The sequence below is a fragment of the Gallus gallus genome, chromosome 3 (assembly GCF_016699485.2).
Source record: "Gallus gallus isolate bGalGal1 chromosome 3, bGalGal1.mat.broiler.GRCg7b, whole genome shotgun sequence".
Lineage (NCBI taxonomy): Eukaryota > Metazoa > Chordata > Aves > Galliformes > Phasianidae > Gallus > Gallus gallus.
In genome coordinates this window covers 35,733,574-35,746,582 of record NC_052534.1, presented here as the reverse complement: position 1 = coordinate 35,746,582, position 13,009 = coordinate 35,733,574, and the positions used below count along the sequence as shown (strand labels likewise).

The 13,009-nt window shown below is 38.7% G+C and overlaps 1 protein-coding gene across 30 annotated transcripts in view; it reads right to left on the bottom strand.

The window, feature by feature from the left end:
• Positions 1-13,009, bottom strand: part of RGS7 (regulator of G protein signaling 7) — a 258,096-nt gene that overhangs the window by 72,678 nt on the left and 172,409 nt on the right. For all 30 annotated transcript variants that reach the window (XR_005858068.1, XM_046938436.1, XM_046938438.1 and 27 more), the window contains one exon: positions 8,579-8,685. Coding sequence is in view for 29 of the 30 variants with exons in the window: in XM_046938436.1 (XP_046794392.1) it covers positions 8,579-8,685 (107 nt within the window). In the remaining variant the exon portion in view is untranslated. The remainder of the gene's footprint in view (positions 1-8,578; positions 8,686-13,009) is intronic.

The following is a 13,009-nucleotide window of genomic DNA, read 5'->3' as shown; positions in this document are numbered from 1 at the left end:
TCTCTAGTGGAGAAGCAATAAGTCATTCTTCCTACAAACTATTCCTTCATTGTGCCACTAAAAGTGAGCACTATAAGCACAGATGGAAAGAGAAAATGAACTCAACAATAAATAGCAGCACTCAGAAAATGCTGGAGAAGCAAGAATGTATAAAAATAATTTAACCATGTCAATCATATAAAGCATAAAGTTACTTTCATTTAAGTTTTCAGACCTGGGGAGAGAAAGCAGTCCATCCTTTGGCACAAACTGCATTATAGCAGACATCCAAGAACAAAAGCTCAACAACATCTGCTTACGTTTGTTCAAGCTAAACTTATCAAGGAAGAATCCAACAAGGGGAAATATCAAATATGTAGAAGCCTCACTCATTCAAACAGGTTCTGAGCTGAAACTGGCCAGAGTTCAGATATTGTTTGTAAAAGAGGGCTAGAAAGATACAGCAAAAGAGCATTTTCAGAAGTAAAAAGGCAAAGATTCTTACGATTGTGAAAATACTTGCAAAACTTCTCATAAAAACTTCAGATTTCCCTTTATAAATTAGATAAACAACCCCCCCACCCTGACAATAATTGAAAAACAAATTCTGTCCTCTGATTTTAACCCAAATCCATGAGATTATGAGCCAATGCCAAAGAAAGTCGCTTTGCAGAGGTTTTCTTAGGCATGGAAGGTCCCTTGGGAAACTTAACTGAGGGATGAAGAGGTAGAAGGGAGATCACAGTTATTGAAAGAGACCTTACTAAGTGTTTAATTACCTTTAGAGAGAAAGCACAGTGACAGACCAGTAAAACCACACCGGCAATCTCCAACTAGCTAAACTCAAAAAGAAATCATTCGAAAAGCAAATAAGAATACGTATGCTAGTAAGGAGGATTCTAAGCATTCCCGTGCCACCATCCCTCTGGAGATAAAAAGAGAAGATAAAACAGAACATAAGCTTTTATTAGCAAAGTACACAATAAATACTTATAAAAGATTTTATAATGTGTTATAAGGTAAGCAAAAAGAGAAAATTCACCACAAAGAAAACACTGCATCATGGGAAAGGGGTTCACGTAACACTACGTATAAGCACACATGACTTTTGAATGCATTCCTTTTTGAGCCTCCAAAAGGAGAGTGACTGTGAAAGACAAGAACCTTTCTGCCAGGGAATAACAAGCAGGTATGAGCTCTCCTTGTTGTGGCTCTCAACTAGGCAGGCACAAGCAGCCTCCCACGTGCAAGATGTGACCTTGTCTGCATGGTGCTTGAATGCATTTAATGGGATCCGCTGAGAAGCACAGCTCAACAGCTCCGGTACTGCAAGGCTGGCCTCAAGTCAGCAGGCTCCCAGTGGGAACAAAGTTCAAGTCTCCTCACAATCAGCCACGAGAATATGCCCCAAATTAATTCTGATATGAATATAAGACTAAAGGATAAAGTACAGGGAGAAAAAAAGCTAACAAAAACAACAGGAAGAAAAATATATGAGCTCAGATAGAGGCGTGATAAAATACATCACAGAATGCTTAAGGAAAACCACATCTTCACATGCAGGTTTATTCACTGCAGGTTTATTCATAGAAAACAAAGCACAAAACAAAGACTAGATAACTATTATTCACTTTCAGTGTAGAAAATGGCACTGGTGGAGGTAAAGACAAGATAAATTCTCCAAGGCCAGGCATAAGAAATGACAACAGTGGACAAGATTAAAACTTAGGAAGAAAATCCAAAATCCATACTTAAAATAGCATAAACACTGGTAATGAAACTTGATATAAAATCAGATTCTATTAAAGGATTTTTATAATTCTGTGTTTCTGTAAAAAAATCCATCAACATTAAATTTGTACATAGTTGAAATGACTGCCATTTTCCCAAAGATGTATTCAACATTTTCTTGCTTAACTGTTTGGTATTATCAATCATGAAGTTCTGGTCTTAATCTACCTTGCCATCTGTCATGCACAATGGATAAAGTGGAATACTTCTTGAAAAATGGTTATAATAGAAGAAAATCTTGCTGAGAAAAGATCCAGAGAGATACCTTATCACAAGACTTCCGCAACAGTACAATTCAATAATTAGAATAATACATTCTGCTTTCATGGGAATGGGTATATATGAGCCCCATTCAGGCTGGCTGCCTGATGCACCAGGTAGGCCCTTGTTGTCTCTGCTCTCCAGGGAATTATCCTCAGTGTAGCTCTCCAGCCGTATCCCTCAGCCCAAGTGCCACACAAGCTCCTCCCAGCACAGAGATTTGTAGTGCCAATCACTTCAATCTAGCAAGCTAACATCAGTCTTCTACAGTGTCCCAGACAGATATTCCTGGAGCCTTTGACTCCAAAGATCATCTACCTGGACTTCTGCAGGGTCTTTGATGTGGTCCTACACCACACCCTTTTCTCTGAATTCGAAAGATATGAAATTGAAGGCTGGACTCTACGGTCAATAAAGAATTGGTTGGATAGTTGTAGTCAGAGGGTTGTGGCCAATGGCTCCACTGAGGAAGTCTGGGTGGAGGCTGGTGACAAGCTGTGTCCCTCAGGGGTCTGCCTTGGGACCAATGCTCTTAAACATCTTTGTGAGAAACCTAGATGGTAGGATCAACTGCACTCTTAGCAAGATTGCTGATAAAACCAAGTTGAGTGGTGCAGTTGATAGAAAAGAAGGAAGGGATGCCTTTCAAAGGGACTTGGACAAGCCTGAAAACCTGGCCCATGTGAGCTTAACAGAAGTTCAGTAAGTCCGGATGCCATTCTATGGTTTTACGGTGATTCTAAAAATTTTTTTCTAAAAACAAACTAGCAAAGATCAAGAAAACACAATAGAAGAAGTCTGGAGTATTACTTTGTCCCTTACATCTTATATGTTTTTCAGTTTATGCCCATAACACATGGCTGCCTTCCTTCACTTCTATAACATCATGGCTGAGTTCACATCTTTTCTCTTCTGTTCCAGAAGTCTTCACACAATTTCACAGTCCAGGTATCTAATAACCTCACAGAAGGATTTGCTGGAGAGTTTATCTATGAAGACTATGTGACAATGCTTTTACCTTCTTCAACAAGGAAAGATTAGGAAGTAAGAAAATATCAATAGAAAGATCTCTGGTCTCAAGGAATGAGGTTAGGAATGAGAAGAGGAAGGGTGTGCAAAGAAGAAAGCTGTCTGCTCTCCTCTGATCTACCCAAACAATCCCACAGCCATGCAAGGAGACTCTGCCCATGAAAATGAACTTATCTATACCTGGGGAATGCTAACAAAGACTGGTTTAACTATTTCTTACAAATTATATTCAGAGTATATTGTAGCATTATTACAACATCCATTAAGTACCACGTAGTCCTATAATACAAACATTATACAACCAATGTACCTAGTCTCAAGATCGGGAAACTCTGCATAGGTAAATACCTTCCCCAGGAGAGTTTCAGACATGGTATAAAATGTTGTAACTCAGCATGACCATTTTAAAAGGCAAAATTATAAAATATCAACTAGCTTTCTTCGTGAAATGTAGAAAACCTGATGGAATTTTACTTTTTTTCAGCAGGAAATGTGAAGCAGTTCATCATGAACAAGTATTAAAGAGGGAACATTTGTCATTTTGCCATGACATCCCACTTATAGTCGGAAGGAAGGTGGGTGGTAGAACAGTTTGGAGAAAGTCAAGTACTGTTTATCAGCAAAGGCAGAAACAATGCTGCCAGTTTGTATCAGTATGCACTGATAAGGCACTTCGTTTAACTGTATCTGCAATTTGAATAAGCAACCAGTCAGCAGCTAGAGAAAAGAGGCTTACCAAGCACAACATGTGCTACCATGGAACCATTTAAGCACTCAGAACAGAACACGCTGTCATAAGGTTCTTCGTGACCATTGGCAGAGCACTGGTTTTGCACTCAAAAAAGCACTCTGTTTCTCTTGAAGTATAGACTTATGTTATAAGCCAGTACTAACCACAGAAATCCATAATCCTCCTTTTAATAAAGTCACATGAGTCAAAATCCCATAACATAGTCCCTATTCCGCACTAAACAATTTGTGGCTGCTATGCATGGTGAGAGATCCTGTGATAAAACAAATAGATCTGTTTTGGCTCTACTGTTAAATTAATCAATAATAATATGTGAAATAATAAAACAGCCACTTATAAAATCAGTGTTGTCTGTCAGCCTTTATAGAGCATGATTAATTTCTATGCATTAAACTGTATTACTGCAGAAAGAAACCATTAAGCATCTTTCAGCTACCATTGCTGATAGTAGTAAGAAAAGAATTGTTTCTGAAGCTGCTCCACTCCATGACATTTTTTTAAATTCAGTAACTGGAATGTGGGAGGAATATTCAAATCACCCATAAACCTTCCTTTGTATATTACAAAATCACAGAATCACAGAATCATAGGGCTTGGAATGGACCTCTGGAGATCATCTTGTCTAACTTCCCTGCTAATGCAGGTTCTCTACAGTTGGTTACAGAAGAAAGCATCCAGGTAGGTTCCGAGTATCTCCAGAGGAGACTCCACAACCTCTCTGGGCAGCCTGTTCCAGTGTTCTATTACCCTCAAAGTAAGATTTTTCTCAAAGAATCACAGAACATAAAAGTGTGCCTGAGCAGAGTTAAAAAAGAGAAAAGGGAACTGATAGGACAGTCAGGAAGACAAATGGTCTTGAAATGATTTTTCCCTCTTTGAAACCTCAACTGCACCTGCATATGCTGCATATGAACTGATGAGACAATGAATTAGTTCTTGCACTTGCAATTTCCAAACAAAATCTGTTAAGTCTGGATAAGATAACCTGCTGCTGCTTTTTATTGCAAAACCTGGCTTCCAATAAAATGCTTCTCTCAAGGCACAGATGATCCAGCAAGACAGTGGACAATGGCTAGAGAGCTGAGATATTCAAACACACCTTAAACAGGCAGAGGCCAGATTAGGACTGAGTCCAGAGGTGGTTAGCTGAGCAGGGTGACTCACTGATGTTGGCAGTATTTTGCAACAAAGATATTAAAAGATCCCTACAATGACTGCTATATATAATTTCCACTACCGATATAGGAAAATCAAGGTTGGAGAGGTAAATGTATTCATCAGTAAAGCGTTACAGTGGTAGAAAAGAAGACATCACAGATGAAACTATCTTGCCAAAAGCATGAATTTTGCTGCTATCTTCACCAGAATCAAGCTTTCACAACAAGAAATTTTGTTCTCATTTCCACATTTTTTCCTCACCCATGTATGCCTTCCAACTTTAAAAGTCATAAAAAAACAGAAGCTAAACTTCACCTCTGAAAATTAAATTATGTTAAATCACAAATCAATCTCTTAAAAAAATGAGTGTGATTATCAAAAGCCTCAATATTCTAGGAGTTCCTTTAAAAACAAAAAGTATTAAAAAACACAACTTTCATTATGAATGTTGAAAGACCCTATACTGAGTATGTAATTTGTAAAATAAATCAACATTCTTTCCCTGGGAAGCAATTACAGAAGCGTAGCAGCTGAAAGGTTAAATCAGGCATCTCTCACTAGGTCAGCCATAGTATCAGCTATGTGGATACTGATGAAAGGCACTCAGTGAGTAATAACTGGTCCCTAGAAGATCTTTCTAAGGTGCACCTTGCTTTTCTTTTTTAAGCCCCTCATACATATTAGCCTTTGAGTACAGGAAGGTAGATAGTAGATATTCAATTTCTTCTTTGGCCCCAGCTTTAAATAACATGCAAAGGCAATGTGGCTTATGTTCAGAATGGTTCAAAAAGTATCACTAAACCTAAGTTTCTACTTTGCTTTGTTGAGACTAATAAAAACTCACTTCTCTCCAAGTAAGGTAAATAATATTTAGATCTATCCCCTTTGAGCTAAATTGCTATAGCAGGAACTGACGCAATTAAAATAAGTCAAAGAATGATTAGGAATGATTGTTTATTTCTAAAGCTACATTGTTTAAAAAAACAGATAAAACTACAATTTTACAGATATCTTGGTTGCAATTGTAATAACTGAAAAAGCATAATTTTGCCTGTAGAAGGGCATTTGTGCAAATGAAACACAATTGCTACTGCTTTTAGCTTTTCCTATACAACAGTAGCTTGTTTAAAACAAACTGGAAGTAATTTTACTGTCAGGAGTGAATGCGTCACCCTTTGGAACATGAGAAAATGAAGTGAATGGAGAACATTATTATAGCCAGCCTGTTTTTTTGTAGGTCAGATCTTTTTATTGTGGTCAAAGGTTTCTCTGCAGGGATGGCTTATGAACTTCTCAGTGCTGGAAGGTGCACCGTTTTCTCTTTCTATTTAATAGCTAGAAATTTGTGAATCCTGTCCAAAACTCAGGGGGTTCTGTTCCTGAAGAACCTAAACTGCTATTCCAGTGCAGCATTCACACATTTATAGTTAATTTCTCTATAGAGTATGTTACCTTCATCTTCCAACTTAACAGCCTCAGAAGTAGATTTTATACTAGCCTCGTTGTGGTAAGCAATGTGGAATTTTAATGACAAATCTGGCTGGTACAAGTCCAGCTAACAGTTTGACACCACTATAAATTTCTCTTGTGCTATACATAAACAGATAAAATTAAATTGTTCTAACATTGTTAGCATGGTAATAGCAATGCAACGGGTGCCACAGAGCAGAAAACTGCCAAAGTACTGCAGCTATATACCAAGTAACACTTGAGGAAAATAACTTATTTCATATGCATATGTCAAATAGGTGCTAAGTCCTTAATTTACATAAATTGACATCATTTTAGCATCTAAACCTAACTAAACCTTCATGTCCAAACATGTAGACCTCTCTGAGGAAAGCGTGTAAAAGGCCATCTGCAGTACTCTCAACTGTTCACAGTGCAACTAATATTCATCTACACTATCCCTCAAAAGAAATATCATGCTAGCAGAGGTGATGTTTTCTCATATTTGAAATAGTAGTATGCCAGTAGCAATGCAGAAGTTAATGCTCAGCACCCCTATAAATTTGTCCTATTCTTTGCAAAAGAAAATTCTCAGACATTTTGTCCTCCTGACCACTGATCGTGGAAAGAGCCAGGAACTGGAGCCTTATCCATTCCATGATTTCTTTCTACTTTTTGCTTACTCCACAACCACATCAACCCCTTTCCCTCAGCAGTAAGCCCCTTCACCCATACGCCATCCCTCTCTTATTTACACAGGTGGTGTCCCACAGGGGTCAGTGCTGAGACCAATACTCCTTACTTTCAGTGACACTAAAAGAGGGGTCACAAGTGCAGCCTCAGCAAGTTTGCCAATGACAGTAAGCTGTGGGGTGCAGTCAACACAACAGAGTGACAGGATGCCATCAGAGGGATCTAGACAGGCTTGAGCAGTGGGCCCAGGTGAACCTCATGAGGTTCAACATATCCAAGAGCAAGATCTTGCACCTGGGTCGAGGCAACCCTCCCTACTGATACATGCAGGGGGAAGAAAGGACTGAGTGCAGCCCAGTCGAAAAAGACATGAGGGTATTGGTGGATGGGAAGCTGGACATGATCCAGCAATGTGCCCGCACAGCTCACAAAGCCAACTGTATCCTGAGCTGCATCAAAAGAAGCGTGGCCAGCATGTCAAGGGAGGTGATCCTGCCCCTCTACTCTGCACTGGGGAGGCCTCACCTGGAGTACTGCATCCAGATGTGGAGTTCTCAGTAGAGGAGAGACACGGACCTGTTCGAGTGCATCCAGAGGATGGCCACAAAAATTATCAAAGGGATGCAACACCTATCCTACAAGGACAAGCTGAGAGAGGTTGGGCTCTACAGCCAGCAGAAGAGAAGGCTCTGAGGTAACCTGATAGCAGCCTTTCAGTATCTAATGGGTAGCTATGGCAAAGAAGGGGACAGACTCTTTAGTAAGGTCTGTTGTGATAGAACAAGGGGAAATGGCTTCAAGCTCAAAGAGGGTAGAATTAGGTTGGATACAAGGAAAAAGACTTTTACAGTGAGGGTGTGAGGCACTGGAACAGGTTACCTAGTGATTCAGTCGATGCCTCATCCCTGGAGACTTTTGAGGCGAGGCTGGACCAGGCCCTGGGCAACCTGATTTACTTCTACACATTCCCTGCAATGTTCATTGCAGGGAAGCTGGACTAGATGACCAATGGAAGTCCCTTCCAGCTCTAAGGATTTTCATTTTATGATTCTTTGATTCTATATGGAAATCATCACATAAGAAAGAATATCTATATTACACTCCATTTTTAATCAGATCTCTTCTACAGGCTTAATAAGAAAAATAACTCCCCCTCTAAATTAATACTATTTTAGGAATCATAGCCTATAAGATAATTTCATTTCTTTTACTACACTTTCAAAATACTTCAACAATTTTCGTTATCACACTTACTAAATCTAGGGGTTAAAAAGGTCATTATCATCTTAGCACAAGATACTGTCTTCATTTTCTAAATTTATTCCCTCTACCATTTTTAACTTTAAGAGGAATTGCTACCATTTACTAGGTTATGTAAGAGAGAAAATATTGTTAAAATTTACTATAAACCTTAGTGTGAGGTCTTTAACCCTTTGCACAAGTCAAGAACATCTCAAAAACACTTACCTGGAATCGATAAAAGGTGCCATCATCCTTTAGTGTTAAAACATGGTCTGAGATTGGAAAAAAATAACCATGTGCTGCCATCAGTGTTCCCAAATGTAGAGCTTCCACTGTTTGAATATCAAAACAAGATAAAAAAACAAACAAACAAACAAAAAAAAAAACATTTTAGAAGTTAGGTAACTTATTTTAAGCGATTCAGTTTTCTATTGCCTACAGATGGCCACTTGACTCTTAGTCTAGCTCCTAGCATCATGAAAGCACTTTTTTTTTTTTTTTTTTTTGGTAATGTAATGATACAACAACAAAAAAAAGGCTTTACTCTCCTTAATCACTGGCTATTAGACATCCCATATGTAGCTGCAATTACACAATTACACATCACCAGTAGCAGGTGGCTGCTGTGACACTCACACACTTGCTCCGAAGGTGAAAACAGCACTTTTATTTTGATGGTCTTGCCTCATTTTCCTCTACAGAAGTTTCAGATTACACAATATTAAAATAGTTGACTCCAACCATATGATATATTCCTCACTAGTTTTACCAGAAAAGTAGAAAATATAGAATATATAGAATAGAAATTTTCTTAAAAATCTCTTTATTGGGAAAATCTTTATTGGGGAAATAATGAAGGATCGCAGAATCACAGACTAATTAAGGTTGGAAGGGGGAGGTCATCTAATCTAACCCCCCCCTGTTCAAATAGAACCATGTAGAGTAGGATGTCCAGAACCGTGCTGAGCAGGTTTTGAAGATCTCCAAGGATGAGACTCCACAGCCTCTTTGGGCAACCCATGCCAGTGCTCAGCCATCCACACAATAAAGAAGTGCATCCTGTGTACATCCTGATGTTAAGATGGAACTTTATGTGTTCCGGTGTGTCAGTTGCCTTTTTCCCAGGTAGCTGGGTACCACTAGAAAGATTATAGTTCCATCTTTTTTACACATCCCTCTTCAAGCATTTATAGACATTAGTAAGATCCCACTGAGCCTTCTCCAGGCTGAACAGTCTCAAGTCTCTCAGATTTGCCTCATAAGAGAGATGCTTCAGGCCCTTCATCTTTGTGGCCCTTCTTTGGACTCTCCAGTGTGTCCACAACTGTCTGATACTAGAGAGCCCAGAACTGGGCTGAATTCCATTCACTTTAGTGAATAAAACCATAATACCTAGCAGTCAGGATTATATGTGTGCACATATTTTCAGTAAACTACTGACTATTATCAATCTCTAAAGTCTTGTTCATTATTGTTAATATTTGGTTCATGATAACATCATACTGTATGAAGAGGTGCTCATTTATCAGAGTCATTCTCTTGATAATGCATGTAAGTCCTAGTCTTTAGCATACTCTTTATCAACAGTATAACGACTCCAGTGCATGTCCCTAAAATATCTATGCACAGCAATTTCTGCTGTTACATTAAATATTTCTTAGCATAACCTACTAATACACGTGCACAACCACTGAAGCATACTAATTTTAAAAGATGAAGCTTGGAGAAGATCATAAAGGTTTCTGAGCTCCACGACAAAGCTATCTGTTGTGGGAGGGAGTGATAGAGAGGACAGCAGTGCTGCAGCACAACAACAGCAATGTGGAAATGAAACAGATACAAACACTATATAGGACGACTTGGGAATAAGGGGAAGCTGGGAAAGAGGAGGATGAAAATGACAAAAGAAAGACAGAAGTAGTGAGATCTGCCTAAAAAAAGGAAGATCTTTTTTTATCTAAATTGTGACTTCAGCATGAAGAGTTTTTCAGGCACAGTACTGACGTGCAGAAAGAAAACTGAGTCCTCAGACCTGTGTTCTTTATGAGTATGATAGAATCATTTATGTTTCAGCCATTACCACTTTGGACATAAGGATGAGACACAGACATACCTTTTCATCTACATTTCATCATCATCCCAGAAAATTCCCTCTTTCACCCATTTGCTCACTTAAGGATATTCATTGGTACAGAAAATACAGGAGGTAGAGTGGGATGTTCTTAAGCTATCCCAAAGCCAGTAAGCATGTGAAAGAAGAATGAAAGGGATCTGGACAGTAGTTCATTGAGAGCACACAACCCTAGAAAGACTTACATGATACCCAATAATCCTTGTGATCTCTGTGTATTCCACAGTCTGTAATCTCTAGTTCCTGTCCCTCTGGCAGAGCCATTATCTAAGAAAATCCAACACCCTCTCTCAGGCAGTGAAATCCCTGACCTGCTATAAAATGCCATAACCCTGTTAACAAGGCTTTTCCAAATTACAAGCCTACAAGAAAATTCAATGAAAGAATGCAGTTGCATCTCTCCCAGCAGTTGGGATGTGTGCAAACCCACACATGAATTTTATCCTAATTAGCTTAAGCCCAAGTATTGTTGTTATTCATCTACCTCAAGCTGCAGAATTATATTATCCTTTGGATAAGATACTTTGAGCAAATACATTCTGTGGTTAGCCAGTTGCTGATTTTCTTTTCATTTTGGTTTACTTTGTTTATTTTTAAATTTTATTAAGCTTTTCTTTGTTCTTCACACTGCAAGTTTAAAAAGTTTTGGCTTTTTTTTTTTTTTCCAGGCATTATGAATCTTTGTGGAATAACAGTAAAAAAAAACAAAGGAAAAAAATGTGCTGACTTTTTTAGGGAAAGATTCCTTAGATTAAGGGTGACAGGGCTTACCACAGAGCTCTTGACGCAGATGAGAACGCATTCTCTTCAGATTTAGAAGAAACTAAATAGGTTCCAGATTTGCTTCATGCTTTTGTTGGTTTCTTAATTGTAATATTTTTCAAGAACACAAAGAGATCAGATTATTATCTTTTATCCAGGAAACGTTAGAGCACATCTGGACTACCATGCCCAGTTGTGAATACCACATCCACTCCAATACAAGAAAGACATAAGTGAACCTGGCTGAGTCCAGTGGTGGTTCGCTGAGTTGGCTGGGGACCAGAGCACTGCCCTATGAGGAGATGCTGGAGGAGCTGTGCCTGCTCAAACGGAAAAAAGAGAAGATTTTGGGTGTGCCTAGCAAAAGTCTTCCAGTAACTAAGAAGAGATTACCAAATAGATGAACCATGATCTTTACAAATGTGCATGACAAGTGAAAAGAATATAAATTAAGAGATACAATGGTAATAAACTAGATCAGGCGTGGTTCTGACTTGATATATGGAGAACATTTTCACCCTGAGAGCAGCTAAGCAGCAGAAGAGGCTGCCCATATAGTCTGGATCCTCGGCGAGTTTCAAGACTCAAGAAGCTAAAGTCCTGGACAAACTGCTTGATCTTACAGTTGATGCTAATTTGAGCATAGCATTGGACTAGAGACTTCTCAAGGTCCCTCTCAACCTGAATCATATTACAACTCTATGACTCTTAAGTGGATGAAGCAGAAGTGGAACAAAGAGCAGAAAACAGGGATGTAGACAGCTGGAGAATAAATTATTTGCAAGCTGCCAGAGCAGCCTATAATCCTGGGAAGGCTGGTTACAGTAGGAGTAAGAGCTGATATTTCTCTAACTTACTGCTGAGAAGCTTACTGCGTACCCAGGTATACAGTCACTACTGGCTCTCTACAGAGAAACGAAAACAGCAGAAAAGACCGTGATGGCTTTCTCTAGGCAATTAAAGCAATTAAGGTCAACTGAGATTTGAATTGTTCCCCATAGCAGTCTGTCTCATCTTCAGCTATGCATGGAGACTAAGAAGGTTATACTCTCACCTCAAGTACCTTATTCAATTAGGATGAATCTACACTGACTCAGTGTTAAGGTATCTCTCTGCAGAGCCATTAAGAGGTAATAGAGACACATAAACCTCCCTGTATTTTCCTTCAACTAATAGACAATTAATTTAAATTTGTATGACTATCAATCCCGCAATTTATTCCAGCACTGCATAAATATAAACGAACAAATATATTCTTTTAACAGCAATCTAAGATCCTCTGTAGCTCACATAGGTGAGCAGTACCTGTTCTATTAAAAGAAAAAAAAAAGTGCATGGTATAATAAAGACATTAACAGAACCATTCACTTGGTAGTCTAAAATCCTCTCCGTTAATATTATCTGACAATGACGCAACTGCATAACCACAACATTTTCAATTTGCACAGAGACTGAATAACACAAAAATCAAATATGGATCAACTAGGTGAAAAATGTTCACAAAATTGTAAATGGTGAATAATGCCCAGAAATCTGCAACCCTGCCACACATCAGACTGACAGAGGACTAACACTGCTCTTCTCTGCAGGATAGCAATGCAATGTCCACATAGAAAGAAAGGATTCTTATTTCTAAGCAACAAAAGGAACACTTAGATATACATCTGATGTATATGCCAAGTGAAGTACAATTGTAGGATTCAGGAAACAAAACCAGGAAGCAAAACCAGAAAACAAAATCATGAGCTTGAAGAGGAAAATGT